We start from the raw sequence: 22,509 nt of genomic DNA, 5'->3' as shown, positions 1-22,509 counted from the left end.
TTATGCACATATGTATGTATGTACATACATGTACATAGTAAGTATGTATGTAAGTTGTCATCGTGGGAGATTGTTTGCATGTATCTGCATTACATTTGTTATCCCTGTAACTAATTCATATTGAAACCTGCAGTGCCTGTTGCATGTACACTATCATTTGGGGTGTCCAACTTGAAATTGACCATTCTCAGAGTTCATTAACCTCCCCACTGGATGTGAATGAAGTTGATCAAGTGCAATGATCGCTTTAATAACAAAAACAAGCTGGAGTTCAAAGTTAGAAAAAAATACCAATGCGTAATTTATGCGAGCAGCAAGAACTGCGTGACAGTTTGGTTTTCAAAAGTCAGAGGGGAGGCAATGCGTTTTACATGGAATCGTAAACAATAACGCGATAAGCAGCTGATTTTTGGTGGTGGCATATTGTACATTGCTATGATGCTTTTGTTGTTGGCTTAATATGCGACGTATCAAAGTACATACATACATATGTATGTACATATGTTTGCTGTATTTCAAGTGATCTGCAAACACATACGGTATGGTGAATGACGTCATCAATTTAAGCAAAATGCATTGAATGCATGTAAACAAAATATATATAGGTATACATACATATATGCATAGGTAAACAAATAAAATGTATGTATGTATATGAAAGGTTATGTTCATTTAACTAATTGTAAAACACTTTTAGTTATTTTTCAATTACAATTTAATCAGGATTGTTTCGTACACATTTAGTGTTTTATTTTTATGCACGGAATATTAATTATTTACTATAAAATCAAATCATGTAATAATAATAATTTTATTTGAAAATTAAATATTACAAAAAAAAAATCCAATTGGAAATGCAACACTGTTTAAGCTAAGTTCCAATGTGGATGGTATTGCTGTTATCGGCCGTTTTGTTTTTAGTTGTGATTTATTTGCCATATTATTTATTGCAGATATTTTCACAAGTTTTTATTAACATTAATATATTTAAAAGTGTAAATTTCGAAAAAATATGTTAAAACCAAAAGCCCTAACCCAAGTGCTTGCACAGGCAAACACTGGTGGAGTGGAAAATACGCTGTAAGTTGATAAGCCCCTAATCGCCATTATATTGTGGCTTGACAAGATTTACAAATTACAACTTAAATTGTGTACAATTTTAGATTACTTAGTCAGGAAGGCGCTTTGCTTGCCTACGCTGGTTATGGAGACAAGGATGCTCGTGTCACTGCGGCAATCGCAAGTAGTATCTGGGCGGCGTACGAAAAACATGGGCGCAATGCATTTCGCGAAGATCGACTAACATTTGTGTTATTGGACTGTGAATGTGGGCATGTGGCTATAACTCAGGTAAGTGAGCGTATTGCATTTAATCAATTAATTAATGGTATAATTTTAGGTGGCGAGCATATTACTTTGTTTGTATGCAAAAGAAACGGTCGGTTTGGGTTTACTTAAACAGAAGGCGATGGCATTGGCAAATTATCTAGAGGGACCATTAAAACAGATTGCAGCTACATAAAACACACATAAACGTTTATCTACAGTAAATGTGTGTTGATCAAGCCAAAATAGTGGAATAATAATATATTAAGCCTTTAAATAAAAGTAAATTTGTAATGAAAAATCTAGAAATGTTTATGTATTATTTGTATGTACGTAGATATAATTAGATGAAATGGAATTGGCGTATTACAAATTAATTACATACATTTTTGTAAGCCGTTTAATATTACAAACGATAAATACAGTTTAAATTACACTTATGTATATGTTGGCCATTATGCATACAGCTTTCTACTGAATCAATTAACTGAGTAAAATTTTATTGATACTTTTGAATTTAAAACTTTGTATAGTCAATAATTGAAATTGTATGTATCTTCCTACGCCATAAGTTTTACATTCATTTTATTTTATTCAATGGCATATAGTTTTAATGTACGATCCATGCTTGTTGAAGCTAGATATTGTGCATGTTTGCCGAAACGCACACCTGTAGCCAATGCTGTATGATCGTTAAAGACTTTCAAATCTTGCCATTGCTTGCAAAGGTGAATCCTGTAAAGTAAAGATAAAATTATTATATATAAGCAAGTTGTGAATTGGTACTAAATTATTAATTCTGACATTAACCTCTGTACACTGTGCTACGTTTATTTAGCTACACTATGTACTATTTTTAGTCAGGAGCTGATATATATGTATATAGCTGATAAATACCATAGAAACGCTTATTTTATTTATATTAAATTTGTTGAGCGTGTGTAACAAATATCTGGCAACTAACTTGGCAACGTATTAAATAACTGTGTGGGAGACAGAAAAATAAAACATTTTTGGCGAATGCAAAAGTTTTGCAAAGATGAAAAGAGTTAAAAAGGAAATCTACCGAAAATATGAAGGTAAATTATTAAAAACGCAAATATATTGCAAGTTTTCTTATAGACATTAAGGGAATTTTTGAAATTTTTTTATTAGATTTTTACGATGCGAAAGATTTACGTGATCCAGACACTTTTCCACACATAAACTTAACTATTAACGATTTTGATGCGGTAAGTTTGGATAAAATATGTAACTTTTAACTTTACTCTAAACCAAGAGGTACAAGTAGATATTAAAAAAAATGTAAATTATATGGATTTTTTGCTTTAGCGTGGCGGTGTGGTCAATCCCCGTGCACCTTGTCTTGTAACTACTATCGATCCAAGCTACGTGAAGGACGCACGTACGCAACGTTTGGCTAGGAAATTTCGCATGAAAACGTACTGTATAATATATACATACATACATATTAGAAATTTAACCAAAATTAATATCTTACACATATTTTTTAAATCTATGCAGCGATATATTATTGTTACGTGAAATAACACGTAAAAAATTTATGATCTACTCCACACAACAAATGTATTTGGACAAAGAACGCGAGAAAAAACAACAAGATGACGAATATGAGGGACTGCTGGAATTTTATAAAGTATGATAAACAAAAAAATTTAAATACACAGTTATACTAATAAAAGAAATAAATTTAGTCCACAGAAAATTCATTGGAGACAATCGAAGCAAACGCTTTTAAGGATATGACAGCTTCGCTTGAGAAATATAAGGAATTACAAAAATCCACTTTAGCAGATGAGCTAAAAGTGGTGATGGAGGAACACAGGCGCGCTTTAGTCGAGGCGCATGAAGTTTATCAACGATTTTTATATCTACTTAAACTAATTGTAATCTACTAAATAACATTAAATTGGGTATAACTTCAAAGGTCTTATTTTATAGGGTTACTTTGATGAAATCGATGATGAAGCGGTTGGTGCTGAAGGTGACAGACTAATTTTACCTAAGGAGATAGCTGAATTGAAACCACAAAACGAAAGCGACACCGGCATGCAGCAAATTGAAGTTGTTAAAAAATTTATGGCTGCGGTTGTGCGCCCATATTTAGCTAAAAGGAATCATTTGAATGCGGATGTTTGGTTGAGAGTATGCTCTACGGAATATGATAATAATTTCTAACTAATTCAGTATTTGTTTTTAGGGGTTTGAGCTGACCCGAAGCAAACTTACAAATTATTATAAACGCTATACAAATTTGGCGCTTTTAAATCACATTGTTGCATTGGTATATGAAAAATTCGTAAGTGAAAGTAATTATAATAAAAATGGACTACATGTTTAACGCCCCCAACTTTTGCAGCAAAAGACACAAGCACGTTGCAAAATTCCGCCAATGCTTAAAGACCCTCACTTTATGGCGGAACGTGTTGCAGCCTTAAAATTGCAGGCAGAGAAGACTTTGGTAAAATACGAGCACAAACAAAGCCGGGAGTAAGCTGATTATTGACTTGTACATAAAATGCATGTATTAATTTACTTTTTCTCAGCAAATTGTCTTTGAAACTCAACGCCATAGTACCAATAATTTTGAAGACCTTACAACGAAGTGCAATGAAAACTACGGAACCAGAGAAGGCACAAGCGTACTTGAATGACAGAGAGAACGCCGTGGAAGGTGGTAATCAAAGTATAAAATCTTTACAATCGCGAACAGAATCGGCTTTAAGTTCCTGTCGTGATGAACCAGATACGACGTTAGCTAAAATTGAGCTAATCCAAGCGCATCTCTTGGTGGGAAGCATTTGTTGCTTAACAATCGATTTTTTAACCATATATTTTAACACATTACTTGCAGTGGTTACTGAACGAATTGGATGACATGCCACCAGAACTTTGCAAAGAAGTTGAGAAACGTGTGCGTCGACGCTTTAAATTGGCGAAGGAGAAGTCACGTCGAGCTTTGGTAGAGCAAACGCGCTTGCAGAATTGGTTGGCACATTTTAAAAAACATGAATTACAACGTCAAAGAGACACAACTATTTGTGTGCGCCGAAAAACAGCACACGAATTGAAGTAATTAATAAACTTAAAAATATACAAACAAAAAAATCTGATTACTATTACGGCTTACCTCACATCCGTGCCCGCTATAGCCAAATATGTGCCACTCTGGTCAAAGCAAAGATCCTTAACTTCATAACCATCATCCAATTGTATTGTCTTGAAATTCTTCAATTTACGCAAATCCCACAATTTGACGCAGGCATCATCTGCAGCAGTAGCCAAATAATAACCGTTTTCCGAAAAACTAATCGCTGATATCGGACCAGTGTGTCCAGGGAAATTAGCTACATTACTTTGTTCTTTCAAATCCCAAATCTTCACTTGTGAATCATCAGTACCAGTGCCGAAAATCAAACCGTCAGGATGGAATTGCGCGGTTGTTAAACCCACCTCTGCAGTATCAATTACCTATAGAAGGGATAAGTACGAAATTATACTCATATGCGAAGCGTTGCCAATTATAAATATTAAATTCCAACCTTTGTCAACAAGCGCCCTGTTCGAATATCCGAAAATGCCCAATGTTTGTCCGATGATGTTGAGAGTATATAGTCGCCTGTCGGATGCAATGACAAACCGGTGACAGGTCCATCGTGACAACGTAGCAGCAGTTGTGTCTGTGAAGTGGGCACATGCCAAATGCGTATAGACATATCTGGTGAACCCGTAATAACAGTATCCTCATCCGGATGATAGATGACTTTGGTAATCTTTTTTGTATGCCCTTTAAGTATGGCTACGACCTGTTCGGTATCCTTATTAAATACCGTTGCATTTTTATCATTACCACCCGTTAAAATTTTACTATGATCTGCACTATTGATATCCAAAGCTAAAATACCAGGTATCGAAGCCGAATGTAGACCAGGATGTGAAGCAACAGTCATAAATGTTTTAATTTGTTCTTGGGTAACCAGCTCTTCTGGCACAGTGCGTCCACGCTTCTTGCGTTCCTGTGTCAAAACGGTAGCTTTGTCTTGCAACTTTTGTATAACTTCGGCACTCATGCCAGCCTGCTCAATGGGTTGCGTAGCATTACCTGCCGCTTCGGCAGCAATAGCTGGTTGTGGTATCGAGGTTGGCGCAGTTGAGGTGCCAATACCAGCTTGTGGTTTGAGTGTGGCCAAAGCTTCACGTGCAGCCGCCACTTCCTTATTTAAACGAGAAATAACACGACAAGCGGCATCGTGCTGATACAACGCATGCGAGAGCTCCTGTCGCGCGGTCTGCAACTGTTGTCGTTGTGTGAACGAATGCAACATAAGTGCGTCCCATTCGTCTTGCATAGTCTTCAATGTGGCTGGTATACTAGTAGCACTCGGCGGTTTCGGTTTCACTATTGGTGGCGTTTTTATATCAATCAATTCTTCAACTTTCATCTCTTTGCCGGTGATTGGGTCGCAACCATTCTCGAGTATGTACTTTTCTATGATTCGCTTTTCAAATATTGCGCCGGAGTGTGGCGAGATGACAGGTGTGTCTGGCACTTCATTTGTAACTGCGAAATTAGCGAATTAGTTAAATAATAATATTTCAAATATGTTAAAAAACATAAATGCTGTTTGTGATTGTTAAGAGCGGCAGCATTAGCGCTTTCTAACATAACCTAAAAATGCATTTTTGATTGATTTGTTTTATACATACTTGCGCAGACCAAAGACATTGTTTATGGTATATTAGTCAAAGTTTAGGTTTTGTTAAAGAGAATTGCGTCCAAATTATCAAAGATTTCTAATAGTTTAACTACTTTTTTTTTGCAAACGAAAAACAATACACTGCGTTTGAGCGAAATAACCAATTTATTAGTGATGCCAGACGCTGAGTATTGTTTAGATGTTACCAGCTATTAGAAATTTTGCTTAATATTATTTTAACCCTTTGTTGTCAAGACAGGTAATGATTTATTATTGCATTATTTAATATAAAGTTCTGTAAGTAAATCGAAATTATTCTTTATATTTAATATAAATAACATCAAAAATAATATTATATATAATAATATAATAAATAATGCCAATTTTATAAAAGCGAAGAGCTGAAAGCAAAGCGTTTATTGTGGCATGTACTTTATTTTCTTCGCTTTATTGTTTCAGCATGTACTATGAAGAATAGCGAGGAAAGTCGTATATGAATAGGCATTTCCTCTTACGATCTTTGGTGGCAGAGGTCCTGTAAGGTGCAATTAATTACCTTCACTCTGAATATCGTTTAGTGTATATCTAAAATTGACAGCGTCCGAAGTTTGGTTGACTAAATGTTTTATGTTGTGAGCGTGTTGTCGGATTGAGATCTCAATGTCACTGGGATGAGGTTCCAACAGGCAAGTCGGTAATCGCGAACTCAGACTTAGCTGACACATTTTTTGCAGAGAGAAGGCAAAACATCTGGGATGAACTAAGTGTATTGGAGCCTTTGATTAAAAATGTTTGTTTGCTTTATTACTTAGGTTAGGTTGTACTGGCCGGCTGTCACACTATACATAGAAATACTGGTCTTTAGTAATCCCAGATGGAAGTTCAGTTTAATTTTTGCTGAAATATTAGCCACACAGAACACTATTTGCGAACTTTAAGAGCGACTTGATATCTAATTTTGATATTTCATATAGTCTCTTGCCAACTTCACTACATTTTCTGCACGCATCGTCGTTACTTGCTTATTATACTTAAGGGATTCTATCTCGCCCTCATCCGTCTGTCAGTCCTGTTGGAAGTTTCATTGTATTTCGTTTTCAGTGACTTCCCATTTTTCTGTACATTTTTCGGTAGTCAAAGAGATGGCACTACCTAATTCGGTCTGGGATCTAGTGTATATGAGGAGGCTTTCCGACATCCCCTACATCTCTGCTTCTTTGGACATTCTCCGACGTAATGCGATGTGAGATTAATTGTCTTAAATGCCGCCTGTTTATCGACGTACTAAACGGTGATCCATTTCTAGGTTTTCAGAAAGAAAGTCTCTTTCAAATGTTGGCCCCGGCTACGTCCCAAATAATCGATCCATTGAGTCAAGTTTTCGATTTTTTTTCTAGTAACAGGCAACTGACACTCGTGATGTTTTGCTCCGAAGTCTGAATCGAAGAGGGTTTCTCCGCTTAGATTTTAGACTTTACATATCTCTACTGCAAAAAGTCTAATGGTGTGTGTGGCCAATCGACCCACCTAAAAACGTGAAATTATCTGCTCACCGCTGTGTTCTCTCAATAAATCCATTCATTGATGGGATGTGTGGAAAGTGGCCCCATCGTGCTTCAATTTCAGGCATCAAAAAGGCGTTTATCAACGATCGCCATTGACGGTAACATTCTTGTCGGCTTCTTTTTTGAAGGAATATGGACCGATGAATTCACAAATCTGTCAAAATTTTGTCAAAAAAAGGCTAATGAAAAAAGTACCTCTACTTGGATCAGCCGTTATATATATTGATTTTATTTATGTATGTATGTATGTTGTTTTCTGCGTTGCTAGCTATCTCAGCCGCTTTCCTGACCGCAACGAGTACCGCCTGGAAGAAACTACATATAATATTTCGGAAGTGTGAAGGTTTGTTTGAGATCCAGCTTCGTGCAATATATTCCGGCTCCCACCCCGCTTTTGTTTACTTAATAACTTTAGTCAGCTTTTCATGGTACAACAAAAGCAACTTTATTGAAATGAAATCGAAATCTAAATGCAAAGAATACCAAACCAAGGAGGAGGAACTGGTTTGCATTGTGCATAAGTAAGTATTCATAAAAAGTAAAAATTAAAACAAAAACAAAAATTATAAAAGTAAAATTTAGATATGATTAGTATGCATAGCCAGGTGGGGGTAGCAACAAAAAGTTGGTTTTAAAATCTGCTTAAGTATAAATATTTTGTCATGTGATTTCAAAGACTTATTTAAGATTTGTGAACAAAATGAAGATTAATTAGTGAATTAGTGTTTTTACACACATTTTTTTTTAATATTTTTAAACAAGTTTCATATGTTTTTTGACACTCAACTAACTTTTTTAATTTGAATTTAATAAGCAGTTTAAATTAATATAAGTCTAAGTAATTAAGTTCGTAAAAGTAGCATTAGCAGTCTACGATTCGGCTTCATTCGATCATGTTTGAGCTCCGCTCTGTTGTGAAAAATTCTAAATGATTTATACCAGTTGTTTGTTCGATACACCACTTTCTAAGGCATTGGTATTAGAAGCATGAAACTTCGAAAGAGGCATATGTTGGTCAACTGTTAGGAGGAAATTTACAAAGAAGAGTTTGTATAGTATTGTCTTGTGCTAGTCTTTTACGTTTGCAAAAATTACGTCCAGTGAAGGTTTCATAAGAAAGGACCCAACGTTCATCAAACGCATCATTCTTGTTGACCAGACGTGAGTCTATTCTTATATAAATAGCAAATGGCGCTTCAAAAATGAGTCGAAACGAAAACCCGAAATTTGCTGAAGCCATCCTAGCGGAGTCTTATAACCAGTTGATTGAAAATTTTATGAAGCATTGACATACTTATAATCGCTCAAAATGAGCTTATTTTGAAGGTGATAAGAAAATGACTAATAAAATACGTCAGTCCGGGTCAAATTTGATCAGGTGGTTTATTGGGTATCGCGTAAAATCATATTCAGCACCGATATTGGCAAAGGAAAGCCGAAGTAGGCTGTTAAGGTGCCATGCAACTGGTCGGCACCTATCTATGCGAACTGCATAAGACTGGACTGGGATATACCCCGGGGGTCTGGAGCCGAGTAAGAGTTACGTTTATCCTGAAGGCTGGCAAAAGCTACCAAGTTACGGCCAAGGACTTCAGGCCCATCAGCCTCTCCTTCTTCTTACTAAAAACTCTGGAGAGACCGAAGGACTGGTACATAAGGAGACGAATTCAAGGGGACCATTTATTAGGAGCGCAACATGTTTATTGTAAAGGTAGGTCAGGCTGCCGGATAATTTTCTATGCAGACGATGTAGGACTCAAGATCAAAGGAAAGCTTTTGAGTACCGTGTACGAGTTGAAGTAAGAGTATCTCAGCGCCGCAAAAAATTGGACAGTTGTCATCCGTCTGCAACCGGTGGATGCAGAGAAATATATAGGTCTTATACTGGTTAGGAAGCTTTGATGGACCGGAATAACGAAGAGAGAGCAAAAATGGTATCAATTGCCTTATAATGCTGTAGAGGAGGTATTGGCAAAAGGTGGGGTTTCTCATCGAAAGTGGCCCTCTGGCTTTACAACACCATAGTCAAGTCCATTATCTTCTACGGAATCTTTATGTGGTGTGAAGTTGCAATCAGATTCAGAGAATCTGGGTTTCTAAAGGAGCACGTGCCTGAACGCTTGGAAATACTTACACACTTGGATCATGTAGTCGCCAAACCGAACTCTGGTGGCACCTTCTCTGTCCATAAACCGATGAGAGAGTTGTGGGTGGGAAGAATGATTGGAATGAGCGACAATCCATAATGGAATCGCAGCTTGTAAATCTGATGAGATAATAAGGGTTCTAGAGTGCCTAGAATCGGTATCAGTAGAAAGGGAGCGGGTCGGTGCTTCCGTATTCTCTTGTGTCTCTTACTACATATCTTGGATTCACCGGAGCTTAGCAAGCGCTGGGCCACAATCGGTACATACGCTGTCCCAAAATCCGTTTGGCCCAAGATTGATCGCAAGAGATCTAGCGATCTCTTTACCCTTCAGTAAGGTTAACCTCTCCCTAGTTGTGGGGGTTTTGACAGACTAATGCCCTATTGGCGTTCATGCTATAAGGCTGACAATCTTATCAGATGCCATCTGCAGAAGCTGTATGAAAGCAGATGAGTTGGAAACAACTCAACACTTCCTTCTTGACTGTCCCACGTTTGGGAGGGTCAAGGCTTATACACTTGGGAACTCATACCTTCAGACAGCGTACCGAAATTGCGGAAATTGATACTAAACGCATGTGCAAGCTGTAGCAGTCAGCTTTATTCGGTTAAACAAGCGACACTACAAATGGAAGGACATTCAAAACAGAGGTAGAAGATACAGGCTTACATGTGGGCTCGGCTGAGCAGACTAGAGTATAGTGAAAAATGCAGAAGACACAATGTAAGCAAAAATGATAATAAAAAGAGCACTTTTATTTCATTTAATCTTTTTGCCGAAAACAAGTTTGATATGAAACCGAAATGCGAATTAAAAAAAGAATTCTCCAAAAAACCAGAAATTCGACAAAATGCCAGCGGTCACATACAAGATTCCCCGCTTTATATGTAATGCTATGCGAGTGAAGAAGCCTGCTCGCATTGCCGATGACCTTGGGTATTTCCTGTTATAGACATGATGCATGATCCTCTAAAAATGCTTTAAAATACGGTACTTTGTGCTCATGTAAACGATCACTGCGACGACTGAACGCTTACAAGTAAGGACTGAACGCTTACAAGTAAGTATGTATGTATGTGTATGGCTACACCAGTCCCATAACTCGTCTGCTGGCTTGTATAAGCCGTGGTTGCGCTTGCAAAGTTCGCTCTTGGAAATTGGCTGCGACGGAATGCAGCGGCAACTGTCAGGCACTTGATTTATCACCTGCCACAAGTTGCATATTGACGACCTGTGCGCACAGAGTTGCATGGCCAAAAATGCACTCGTGTGTGTGTGATATTTATGTAACTGCAGCTGTGTTGATAAATTAATATTTAGTTGCAGCGGTCTTGCAAGCAGATTGGCAGCAGTGGCACGAATAATTGAAAGGTTTTCGAAGACAGCGAAGCATCCGAGCAGCTTGTCGCAGTGGCAAACTAAATATCAATAATATTGACCTTCATGCAGTGCAACGCGTGTAGGCATTCGTAAAAATGGATTATGCATATATAAAACAACAACAATTATATAATTTCAATTGATTGTAGTGCCGAAATTTTAATCCCACTTTACAGGGTGATCAAAGTAAACGTGACTGTAAGAAACTTTATTTGGACGTAATTTACTTTTTAAGCTCTAATCGAATCTGGACGCCAAATATGTGTAGTTAAATGTGGCATTGGACCATTTTTTAATTTTTGGACACAGCTTATTATACACAGTTTTTGAGTGCCGGTCCTTTCAAGATGCGGTAACTCCAATTTTTTAAACCAATAAATGAAATACATTTTCTAGTGCTCTGCAATGGAGGCTTCTTCGTTTTTTGAGACGCCTACTGACTAGCGTTATCTTCCGTGGTAGCCGTTTTTGGGTCACCTGGGCGGACACGTTGATCTGTAAACACGTTGAAACTTCTTAATCCAATTTTTTACGCTATATGCCGAAGAAGAAGACAACATTCAAGAGTTCTTTGATGTGCCTTCCAGAAATAATGCCTTATTCTGATCCTGTTTGAATTTTGACAGCCGTAGTAATTATATAATAACACATACATATATTATTTGAAAGTAGCATTATTCATAGACTCTCCCTTTTGGCAAAAAACTTGGACAATCGATTTTCACAAGCTTCCTTTTTTACCAGCAAAATCATTTGCCATAGACGGGTAAAGGTAAATCCTATTGGGTAATTGCTATTGGCACTCGATTGAAGAAACTGTAGGAACATGATCGGAATACTAACTGGTCACTGTCTGGTGGCGACGCACGGCCACAGAATGTGTCTCACAGATCCAGAAGATTGCAGGAATTGGCCAGGCCAACGCTGTAAGCATCTGGGATACACTGAAGGAGGTATCGATAGTGAAGCCACAGAGTCTGTTAAAATTCGCATTAAGCGCAAGCATCCTAAAGGATGATTACTCCTCAAGGACCTCAGTAACCGAACGCCATCTGGTATCGCAAAGGTTCAAAACTGGTCTATGCGTGGCTTATTGGCCTACCAGTTTAACCTAATCTACCCTATCAATCCCACAAAACACATAACTAAACCTTGCTGGCTGTCATTTCTAACATAAGTTACATTCAGCTTGAGAATAAGACTTCTTCGTATCTAGTCAAACATTGCTGTATTATTGTAATTCTCATCTTATTAAATACCAAAGCTTACATACATTGATTTCTTGCCACGCTGTATTACTATTTGAGATTAGTTTTTGCATTTGCCACAAAGCTGAAGAACCATAATTGAAATCGCGAAATTAAATCAACATTAAATGTGCATACAAACACACAAGTACTACATACATACCATATCGGCTTATAGAAATCGAAAGGCAGCTAATCTTTCAATGAGTTCACGGTATGCCTGACACTCTTTGCGACGGCTGCGAGTCAAAGGTGAGCGCAAACAAAAGACTCAAGTGACGAACCTGCATCGTCAGCCATACTACAATAGAGTAGCTATTCATGAATCCAAGCAGTAGCAACAGCCAATGAGTGTCAATTTATTCAAAATCTTGCTTTATGCACCACAAAACTAGAACTTTGATTAATTCTGCATAAAGCAGCTTTGCTGCTTTTGATCTTTTAGCGAAATATCAACAAAATCACTAAAAGCGAAAGATGCGAAAAAACGAAAATACAAATGTTTCGAAGCTTTCAAGGTCCCCGCAAATAAGTGGACGGACAGCAGCACTGAATAAGCGCATGAGGTGCAGAAAAAAAGTCACGAAAGCAATGCTGTTTTTGGAATATGGCAGCATGGCAGCAAAAGAATGATTTATGATGCGCAAATCAACAAATGTGAGAACTGCAAGCGAGAACACAGGCAATTGGAAAGAGCAAAAAACAAATAAATTAAACAATTGAGCAGCCACAAAGCACACATGATGGCCCGTGATGTGCTGGAGGCATCTACTTTTGCGCGTGAACTCTTCAATTGGACAGTTTTGAGCTAATTCATTAGAGTGAATTGAAATCATTAAGTTTATTTACCAAATAATTATTATAGAACAAGCTTTTGTACACGAAAATACAAAAAAAATGTGTGTGCGTGAATTTTTGTAAAGCAATGCGTTCAATCTGGCCTTATTGGGTCACGGAATCAATAGGTGCTACCTTACTGACCCTTACTGACACCAAAAACACTCACTGAACGCATGCTGGCAGACGCGTGAAATGGAAATTATTTTGGAGAAATAATAAGGCAAAAAATGAGCGTACAATTGAAGAGAGACTAAATGAAAGAAATTGTTGAATATAAAAAAAACAAAAAATTAAATTATTCTAGAAAACTGAAGTCAAATTTTTAAACTTGGTTTTTTTTTTTTGTTTTTTTGCATCTTTCTTTATGGCTTATCTGCATTAATCAGCACCATTTCTTGCTTTGATTTATATTTCGTATTAGAAAAATATAAAAAATACATAAATTAAATAAAGTTATAAATAAAGTCAAATTTGTGATGCAACAGCTAAATAAATTTTAATATTTAATTGCCGAAAGAGAAAGAAATAAATTAACATAAGCAGAGCAGCGAAAGGAAACAAGAATACTGACAAAAAACCAACAACACGAAGTTTCAAATCAGATAGCTCTTGAAGTCGGAATAACATTTTTGGTTTATGTACATTTAAGGAACAATTTTTTTTATAAAAATAACTAACTAATAAATACTAAAATTATTTAAAAAAAAAATAAAATATGATAAAGATTTAACATTTTCTTACCTAAATCAACTGATCAAAATTGACCCGGACTGGTCCATTTAAACTGGCCGCAAAAACTGAATCGACAAAAGTTTTTTCCTAGATTGGTATAAACTTATTATGTTCGTATGAAAGTCAATGAGTTTTTGTCAATACGGGTCAAATTTGATCATATGTTAGTTGTTTAACGGTTTGTAAAGGGTGATCCAATTCGTTTTTTTTAAGAAAAAACAGAGAAACTTCAAATTTAATGGGGAATATTTATTAACATTGGAAAGAACACTCTTTGGCATTTATTTTTTGAAGATTATTTCTTTCAAATGTTAGCCACGACTACATCTCCGATGGTCCATTCGTTGAGTCCAATTTTCGATGACTCGTTTGAGTATTTCGACTGGTAACTGGTGAAAGATACACGTGATGTTTTGCTCCAAGGCCTGAATCGAAGCGGGATTGGCCACATAGACTTTAATCTTACATCCCGGTCGTATGATATCACACGATTTTGGCGGTCAATCGACTGGCCAAAACGTGAAATTATCTGCTCACCGAAGTATTTTCTTAATAAATCAATTGATTGATGCGATTTGTGGGAGTGGCGTCGTCTTGTTAAAAATAATGTTGCCGAGATCACGAGCTACAATTTTTGGCATTAAATAGTCGGTTATCGTGGTGCGATAACGGTCGAAATTCACGGCTACATTCTCCTCAGCATAATTTTTGAAGAAATGTGGACCAATGATTCCACCGGGCAATAAAGCACACCAAACCGTTATGCTTCCTTGGATAAATTGACAGCTTTTATATTTCTTCAGGTTGCCCTTCGTCAAAAATGCGACGATTTTGCCTGCATACCCATTGAGCAAGGAATGGGCTTCATCGCTGAACAATATTTGGCCCGAAAACCTCGGATCTTCTTGGAACTTTTCAAGAACCCATATAGCGGAACGATGTCGCTTGAGAAGGTCGAGCTGCTTCAGCTCTTGCACAAAATGCATTTTGTACGCTTTTAATTTAAGATTTCGACGTAAAATGCGCCAAGTCGTTCCATACGCCACTCTGAGTTGCTACGAATGGCGTATAGCTTGGCACGACTTACACGTGATCTGTCGACGAAAGGTTAATACAAAAAAGTACCTCTACTAGGATCACCTGTTATATAAATAGGTATAAAATCGGTTCAGACCTCGGTCCAGACAGCAATTTTCCTGAAATTAAGATTCCTGGATTCAGCTGCAACTGAACTTAATCCTTCTTTAATTTTATTTTTATGTTAACGGGTGATTTTTTTGAGGTTAGGATTTTCATGCATTAGTATTTGACAGATCACGTGGGATTTCAGACATGGTGTCAAAGAGAAAGATGCTCAGTATGCTTTGACATTTCATCATGAATAGACTTACTAACGAGCAACGCTTGCAAATCATTGAATTTTATTACCAAAATCAGTGTTCGGTTCGAAATGTGTTTCGCGCTTTACGTCCGATTTATGGTCTACATATTATTTCTCATTTCTGGTTGAATGGCTACGTAAATAAGCAAAATTGCCGCATTTGGGGTGAAGAGCAACCAGAAGCCGTTCAAGAACTGCCCATGCATCCCGAAAAATGCACTGTTTGGTGTGGTTTGTACGCTGGTGGAATCATTGGACCGTATTTTTTCAAAGATGCTGTTGGACGCAACGTTACGGTGAATGGCGATCGCTATCGTTCGATGCTAACAAACTTTTTGTTGCCAAAAATGGAAGAACTGAACTTGGTTGACATGTGGTTTCAACAAGATGGCGCTACATGCCACACAGCTCGCGATTCTATGGCCATTTTGAGGGAAAACTTCGGACAACAATTCATCTCAAGAAATGGACCCGTAAGTTGGCCACCAAGATCATGCGATTTAACGCCTTTAGACTATTTTTTGTGGGGCTACGTCAAGTCTAAAGTCTACAGAAATAAGCCAGCAACTATTCCAGCTTTGGAAGACAACATTTCCGAAGAAATTCGGGCTATTCCGGCCGAAATGCTCGAAAAAGTTGCCCAAAATTGGACTTTCCGAATGGACCACCTAAGACGCAGCCGCGGTCAACATTTAAATGAAATTATCTTCAAAAAGTAAATGTCATGAACCAATCTAACGTTTCAAATAAAGAACCGATGAGATTTTGCAAATTTTATGCGTTTTTTTTTTTAAAAAAAGTTATCAAGCTCTTAAAAAATCACCCTTTATATTTTAGAAAGTAATTTAGAAACTTATTCATTTTATTTCACCACCACTGTAACAATATGTTCTAATACAATTGCTCAACAGCGGTAATTAATTAATTTGAAAATTCCGATTCTCGCGCTGATCGGTACAGTTATACGCAATTAATACTGTCAAATATGGCGACTAAGCTAGACGCCCAAAAATGAAAAGACAGTTACGTTTTAACTAAAAAAAAAAATAAAAAGCAAACAAATATTCGTACAGTTCAAGCATCAATGTTATGTGACCATAAGTTGGTTGATCAAATATCTGAGCGCTTACCGATTTTTGGTAACTTGTTTTCGTGCATTGACAACAGCTTCGAAGCGAGCGAATGAAGTGGGCAGTAAACCCGAGATTAATTACTCGGAAGCAGTTTTATGACTTTGCATTCAATTTAGAATGCAGAATTCGCAGAAAAATGGTACACAACAAAATTGGTTCGAATTAGCTCTTTTCAGATGCAGAATAATATTGAAAGTGATTTAAAAAAATTGAAATAAGAAATATGTGCAAAAGTTGAATAATCGGTGGCAAGGAATTGTTAGCTAAACGGAAATGTTCTAAAGTGAAGTACCGCGTTTGCTATAGATGCGATTTAGAAGATACCATTGATTAATTTTGACGCGGACTTGTCCAACAAGTTGGCCTGAAATTTTGTGTTTCCAATGAAGGTTGTAAAGTTACCGAAAGTTCATTCCAAATTTTGATAATGACGATGACAAAAAAAGTTTAAGAAACTGTGTTTTAAAATTTTCGTGTTGGCATCAGAAAGAAATCCCAACATCTCTTATGGATCGACTCGATTTTAGTAGTCGTTTTGGATATGAATCATGTTAAAGCTAGAACCTTACCAAAATCTCTCGATCTTTTGCAAAACCAACATTAAACTGTGGTCGTAATGCCCTACATTCATCAAATGCATGATTACTGGCGACTCTAAACTTTAAGTCTTAATGCATTTTCAATCCGCGTCAATTTTGATCGGATCATATAGTTTTTTCGAGTGTCTTTAACTCAAAGAATTATTAAGCATTTTTTCAAATCCGGGTCAATTTTGATCAGATGATATAGTTTTTTCGAGTGTCTTTAACTCTAAGTATTAATGCATTTTTTCAAATCCGGGTAAAATTTGATCAGATGATATAGTTTTTTCGAGTGTCTTTAACTCTAAGTATTAATGCATTTTTCAAATCCGGGTCAAATTTGATCAGATGATATAGATCTTTTCCAGTGTCTTTAACTCTAAGTCTTGATGAATTCTTTTCAAATCCGGTTTAAATTTGATCAGATGATATAGTTTTTTCGAGTGTCTTTAACACTAAGTCTTAATGCATTTTTTTCAAATCCGGGTTAAATTTGATCAGATGATATAGTTTTTTTCGAGTGTCTTTAACTCTAAATCTTAAAGGATTTATTACATTAGCAGTGAACTAGGTGTCGCTGTGGTGTATTTAGACGAAACATTTGTTGTTGTTGTTAATATTGTCCTAACAGCATAAACTATTAGTTATGGGGAGATGGTAGTCTTTCCGATTGTAAATTTTTTTTCTAGATATTTATTTTTAAAAGTTGCATTAAAATGATTAAGAAATATATTTATACGTATCTAATAAAATAGTTTTTGTTATTGCTTTTTTCTTTGTTTTGAAAATAGTATCTCCCTATAAATTTTCGCTAGAAAAGTAGCAGTAAATTATTCACCCCAAACATATCTCTCATTTATACTCAATAAATGCCACATTCACACCGTTATACGGTTCCATGTTTATATTTATTCGATATTTATATGTAAATATTTTCCTGTTTGTCATAAATTGTTATTGCTCTAAATTACTGTTAGTCTGCTGACAGTCTTATCGCCAGCATACATACGAAGTCCAGAGTGAGTCGAATTATTTGAATGCAAAACAGTGTGGGGAATATTAAATAAAATGGTAACATTAAGTTTGATTGTGTATGCGGATTTTATACATAAATGCATGTATGTATGTGTGCATTTATGCTTGCTTTGGACTTGTTTCTATTAATTTGATTTCCTGCAAATTTAGTTGCATAAAATCGCATACTTCAATACACAAGTACACAAAAACAACTATGCATGCCTTTTCAATGAGCATACATGTTTGCATGTATTTATGTGTATGTCCATATTACTTTGAAATCATGCATAGTTGCTTGTTAGCTATTTTTTCCCCATTTCACAATCAATAGACAGTGTTGGTCGGCTGGTGTGGGGCAGTTTCTAGTCACAATAGTCAATAATTATTTGAGGGCGAGCAGCAGACTTGGAAGGCTGCGAAGGTAAACCGAAAAGCAAGCATAAACTATGCACAATAAAATAAAATAATAAATATTTTAGTAAATAAAAATATAGAAATATAAGTATGAGTACATTTGGCTCTCGGTGTTATTGTCTTAGGCAGCAATTGCATTTTTTTTAACCTAGCACAAAAATAAGAATCAAATTTTATTGCAAAAAAAACTAAGAAGAGCTTTGCAACGATGTTAAGAATTTTGTCTTTCAAATCTCTATTCGAGCTTTAGCTCCACAGAGTTTGAATATGATAGCTTATGGCCGCTTCAAATGCATCAGGGCGAAATGGAATGGCTTAAGAACCTGCAGGATTGCCAAATCCTATGCAAGAGCACCGAAGGAAAACAGGCATGCTTTTTACTCAAATGGTCTAGAAAGGACTACAGGGTGGTTGTTAGCCTTATGACAGTTTACAACGAACTAGCATCGCATCGCATCGCAGAAAGGTCATTGAAGTTGGTATGAGAAACACGCTGGAACACTTCCTATACTTCTATCGATCATTATCTAGAACTCGACTTAGATACATAGAAGTTACGGAGTTCAAGGGACTAGAATGGAAATTTCAAACAAGATATGAAGTTGCTCTTAAAGATCGCAAAAAACGTTAGCGTCAAAAAATCTTGGTGAATTCTTCATCCCAAATTAAATTGAATCTCCATTTGACATTACTAAGGGCTATGTATGGCATGAAAGCCGGTCAGTATAGCTTTACCTAAAGCTTGAATGTTAAAGTTAAAGATGATAACTTCTTCAACACCAATGCAATGCTGTAAAATATGGTTGATGCTACGAAGAGCATTTCTCCAAGTATCTGAGTGAGAGTGTAGTCCCATTTTACAAGCGTGCTCCGTCACAAAACTGTGGCCAGTGTTTATTTCAATCATTTTCCAGTGAGCAGAAACTTTGTGTATTTTTGATCTAGTGCTTTGCTCATAACCTTTGCACTTTGCATCCTGATATATTGTTCCAAGTCTGCCTTATGATATTTAACCTGGAATATCTTTCAGAATATGATGGATTCATAGACTATATTAACTGATTTCAGCCAAAAATGTAAAGGTTAGCTAATGAAATGTATTGTTCCGATATTACAACAAAATAACATTTAAAATGTTGCAGTATTGCCAACCATTCGATTAATACAAATTTTTTGTAGTCCATTGGAATATTTTTATAGAATTGCAGGCAGTATGCTCATGATGTATAACGGACGATTCTGAGCCGTTCGCAGCAATTCGGACTGACATATGGAACGACTTGGCGCATTTTACGTCGAGATCCTAAAATGTAAACGTACAAAATACCGATTGTGCAAGAGCTGAAGCCGCTCGACCTTCACACGCTATATGGGATCCGACGTTTTCCAGTCAAATTTTGTTCAGCGATGAGGCCTAATTAAGCTCAATGGGTTATGTAAACAAACAAAATTGTCGCATTTGGGAGGGAGAACAACCTGAAGAGATTCGAGGGCTGCCATTTCATCTATGAAAAACAACGGTTTGGTATGGTTTGTGGGCCGGTGGAATCGTCGATTCATATCATCAAGGTCGATCGTTATCACGCCATGATAAACGACTATTTGATGCCTGAATTTGAGGCTTGTGATCTCGGCGACATTTGGTTTCAATAAGACGGCACCACGGACAACATTTGAGAGATACATATAATCAACAAAAAATAAATGCCGAAGAATGTTCTTTCGAATGATAATAAACATTCCCTATTAAATGAAGTTTCTATGTTTTTTCTTTAAAAAAGTACGGAAACTCGAAATGGATCCCACTATAGTATTGCAGGCAGAATGTTAATGATATATATTATATTTATATATTTTTTATAAATTATATTCATATTTTATTTTCTAGAACGAATTGTTATTAATACTCATAATAAAGCACCGCCAGAAGCTGGTTCCACCTTACTTCTTTTTACTACAAAATATTTTTTCATAGTGCTACCTGGAATTTTTGCTAACATTTTTTTATCAGAGCCATTTGGCAGCTAGTTGCTACTTAACTCAATATTTTTGCCTTTGTCTATTGTCTTTATGCTTCGTGTTGTGGCATTATTAGCCATTATTACACATATGCTCACACATGCACACAAACACACATTCAGGCTGCTCCAATTTACTACGGTTGATTAAGGCGGCCATTATGCGCACACGTTGAATGCGGTTCAAATGTAAAAGTAGCCAAACAAGCCGCCCAACCAGCCGAACGCCCGAACGCCCGGTTTTCAAGTAGCATGGAGCTAAAGCAGCTGGCGATTTTGAAGCGATTTCGGTGAGTTTCTTAAGTTTTTGGCGAAGTTTTTGCTTTTCACTTTGCCGCGCTTACAGTGCAAGACATGCAACATGAGCGCCAAGCAAAAAAGTTAAATATTGTATAAACACACATCAATATACATACGTACATTGTTAATATGCTCGCTGTAATCGAATGGTGGAGCAAGTTGGCTTCAACCGGTTAATTTTTGTGCGCGCTTTGTTGCGTAAATGCGCCAAAAAATAACAACAACAGCAATTACAATGCTATCCTTCTGTAGTGCCTGCGCATGAGTTTGGATGTGTGTGTGTGCGTTTATTGGAAAGCAAAAGTAAATCAATCGCAATGTTCGAAATTCGCAAACAAGTTGCTTGTAATATATATTTATATCTAAACACATACACACTTATTTACTGTTGTTTACTCCCAATTAACTTTGTTTATAAATTTCCTTTGTTGTTTAATTCAGCGCCGGTGGAGGTTAAAAGGGCGCGTCAAGTTTGCATGAATCAAAGAAATTTCGTTTCAATGCTCCGGTTTGCCGCAATTATTCTTCTTTTTCACTATCAAATTATCATTTGTCCATCTAAATTGGGTAGCGTACTTACCTTAGTCGCCCTTGCAAAGGCGAAAAACCCCAAATAAGGTAATGTTTTTGCGGTTACAACACTTTGATGTATTTTCATTTGAAAGTGGGTCACTTTTAGGCGCAGCAACGCCTTGCACCAAACGCTCCAGCAATATTTCGGCCGTTATTTACACTAATGAGCCGAGTGAGTTGGCCGAGTGCGCGCGAGCGGCCGCTGATGGCTATCGATTAGATTTGTTCGTTGATTTTATGCAAATGTTTTGATTTTGTTTACGTTTATTATCACTTCGTGTTTTGTTTTTGTTTTGACCGTTTATTTTTTTAAGTTAATTAGGCACACTCTAAATTGGAGCAAGTCAAGATTTATGTGCGCAATGTCAATTTTTGGGGAGTGGAAGGTTTATTTTAATTTGCATTTCATGCGTTGCAGATTAAATTAATTTTATGTTCGCTGAATTGGAGGATTTTATTTCTCTTTTTACTATGCATAAAGAAAAAATGTTAACTTCAGTTATACCGAAGTAATAATACTCTTCATAAGCGCATTTATTATAACGTAAATCAATTATATGCTAGAGTGGTGCGATATCAATTATATATTTTTGGAGACTCTACCCTTGTTTGGGAAATGATCCGTACCAAATTTTGTATTTTAAGATATCTTAAGTGAAAAAGTTTTCCATACAATCACTTGATTTTAATAGGTTTGTATGGCAGTTATATCCTATAGTGGTCCAATGTTGCTCGTTTCCATCAAATAATTAACTTCTTAAAGAGTAAGTGTGAAAAATTTCACCCTGATAATTCAAAAACTGAAGGAATAGTTTACAGACGGACGAGCGGACCTGGATAAATCGACTTAGCTCATCACGCCGATGCATTTTTGTCAACCTTTCAAACTTCATGGTAAACCTAACATACCTTTTTTGTTCTAAAAACACGGAATATAGTCATAAGCACTTAGTTTTTCTGCTAAAAATTGCATAAGATAATTTTTTATTTGCTAATAATTCAAATTTATGGTTAGATTCTAAAAAAACTATGAAGCGGTGTACTGACAAGGAGTTAGATCAGTAAAAAAATTTAAAAATAATAATTTTTTTAGCAAAGGACACTTTAGGGTTCTATAAAAAGACAGTTTTCAATTGT

At 36.4% G+C, this 22,509-nt stretch overlaps 3 protein-coding genes across 3 annotated transcripts; 2 read left to right on the top strand and 1 right to left on the bottom strand.

Moving 5' to 3' along the window:
- The first annotated feature begins 885 nt into the window (after positions 1–885).
- LOC105229954 (ragulator complex protein LAMTOR2 homolog) lies at positions 886–1,635 on the top strand. The gene is made up of 3 exons (XM_011210467.4): positions 886–1,080; positions 1,164–1,350; positions 1,400–1,635. Exons 1-3 carry the CDS (start codon positions 1,013–1,015, stop codon positions 1,520–1,522), a joined length of 378 nt encoding a protein of 125 aa, XP_011208769.1. The 5' UTR covers positions 886–1,012; the 3' UTR covers positions 1,523–1,635.
- On the bottom strand, positions 1,614–6,232 carry LOC105229955 (pre-mRNA-processing factor 19). The gene is made up of 4 exons (XM_011210468.4): positions 6,055–6,232; positions 4,890–5,908; positions 4,478–4,818; positions 1,614–2,061 (listed from the first exon to the last, which is right to left on the bottom strand). Exons 1-4 carry the CDS (start codon positions 6,071–6,073, stop codon positions 1,917–1,919), a joined length of 1,524 nt encoding a protein of 507 aa, XP_011208770.1. The 5' UTR covers positions 6,074–6,232; the 3' UTR covers positions 1,614–1,916.
- On the top strand, positions 2,092–4,432 carry LOC109579810 (uncharacterized). Its single transcript, XM_019991645.3, has 10 exons — positions 2,092–2,405; positions 2,482–2,558; positions 2,659–2,768; positions 2,851–2,983; positions 3,042–3,233; positions 3,289–3,492; positions 3,548–3,646; positions 3,707–3,837; positions 3,894–4,137; positions 4,202–4,432. Exons 1-10 carry the CDS (start codon positions 2,366–2,368, stop codon positions 4,421–4,423), a joined length of 1,452 nt encoding a protein of 483 aa, XP_019847204.2. The 5' UTR covers positions 2,092–2,365; the 3' UTR covers positions 4,424–4,432.
- Positions 6,233–22,509: the final 16,277 nt, after the last annotated feature.

Source organism: Bactrocera dorsalis, chromosome 3 (genome assembly GCF_023373825.1).
Source record: "Bactrocera dorsalis isolate Fly_Bdor chromosome 3, ASM2337382v1, whole genome shotgun sequence".
NCBI classification, from domain to species: Eukaryota; Metazoa; Arthropoda; class Insecta; order Diptera; family Tephritidae; genus Bactrocera; species Bactrocera dorsalis.
Note: the sequence above shows the minus strand (reverse complement) of the source record. Positions and strands in the feature narration are given on the sequence as shown.

Excerpts from the sequence above, each read along its gene's own strand:
- LOC109579810 (XM_019991645.3), top strand. The coding sequence starts at position 2,366 with ATGAAAAGAGTTAAAAAGGAAATCTACCGAAAATATGAAG. Across the intron at positions 2,559-2,658 it reads CTATTAACGATTTTGATGCG|CGTGGCGGTGTGGTCAATCC; the intron begins GTAAGTTTGGAT and ends TTTTTGCTTTAG. Across the intron at positions 3,647-3,706 it reads CATTGGTATATGAAAAATTC|CAAAAGACACAAGCACGTTG; the intron begins GTAAGTGAAAGT and ends CAACTTTTGCAG.
- LOC105229955 (XM_011210468.4), bottom strand. Across the intron at positions 4,819-4,889 it reads CAGGGCGCTTGTTGACAAAG|GTAATTGATACTGCAGAGGT; the intron begins GTTGGAATTTAA and ends TCCCTTCTATAG. Across the intron at positions 2,062-4,477 it reads ATAGCGGGCACGGATGTGAG|GATTCACCTTTGCAAGCAAT; the intron begins GTAAGCCGTAAT and ends TTTACTTTACAG.
- LOC105229954 (XM_011210467.4), top strand. The coding sequence starts at position 1,013 with ATGTTAAAACCAAAAGCCCTAACCCAAGTGCTTGCACAGGCAAACACT. Across the intron at positions 1,081-1,163 it reads GGTGGAGTGGAAAATACGCT|ATTACTTAGTCAGGAAGGCG; the intron begins GTAAGTTGATAA and ends GTACAATTTTAG. Across the intron at positions 1,351-1,399 it reads GGCATGTGGCTATAACTCAG|GTGGCGAGCATATTACTTTG; the intron begins GTAAGTGAGCGT and ends GTATAATTTTAG.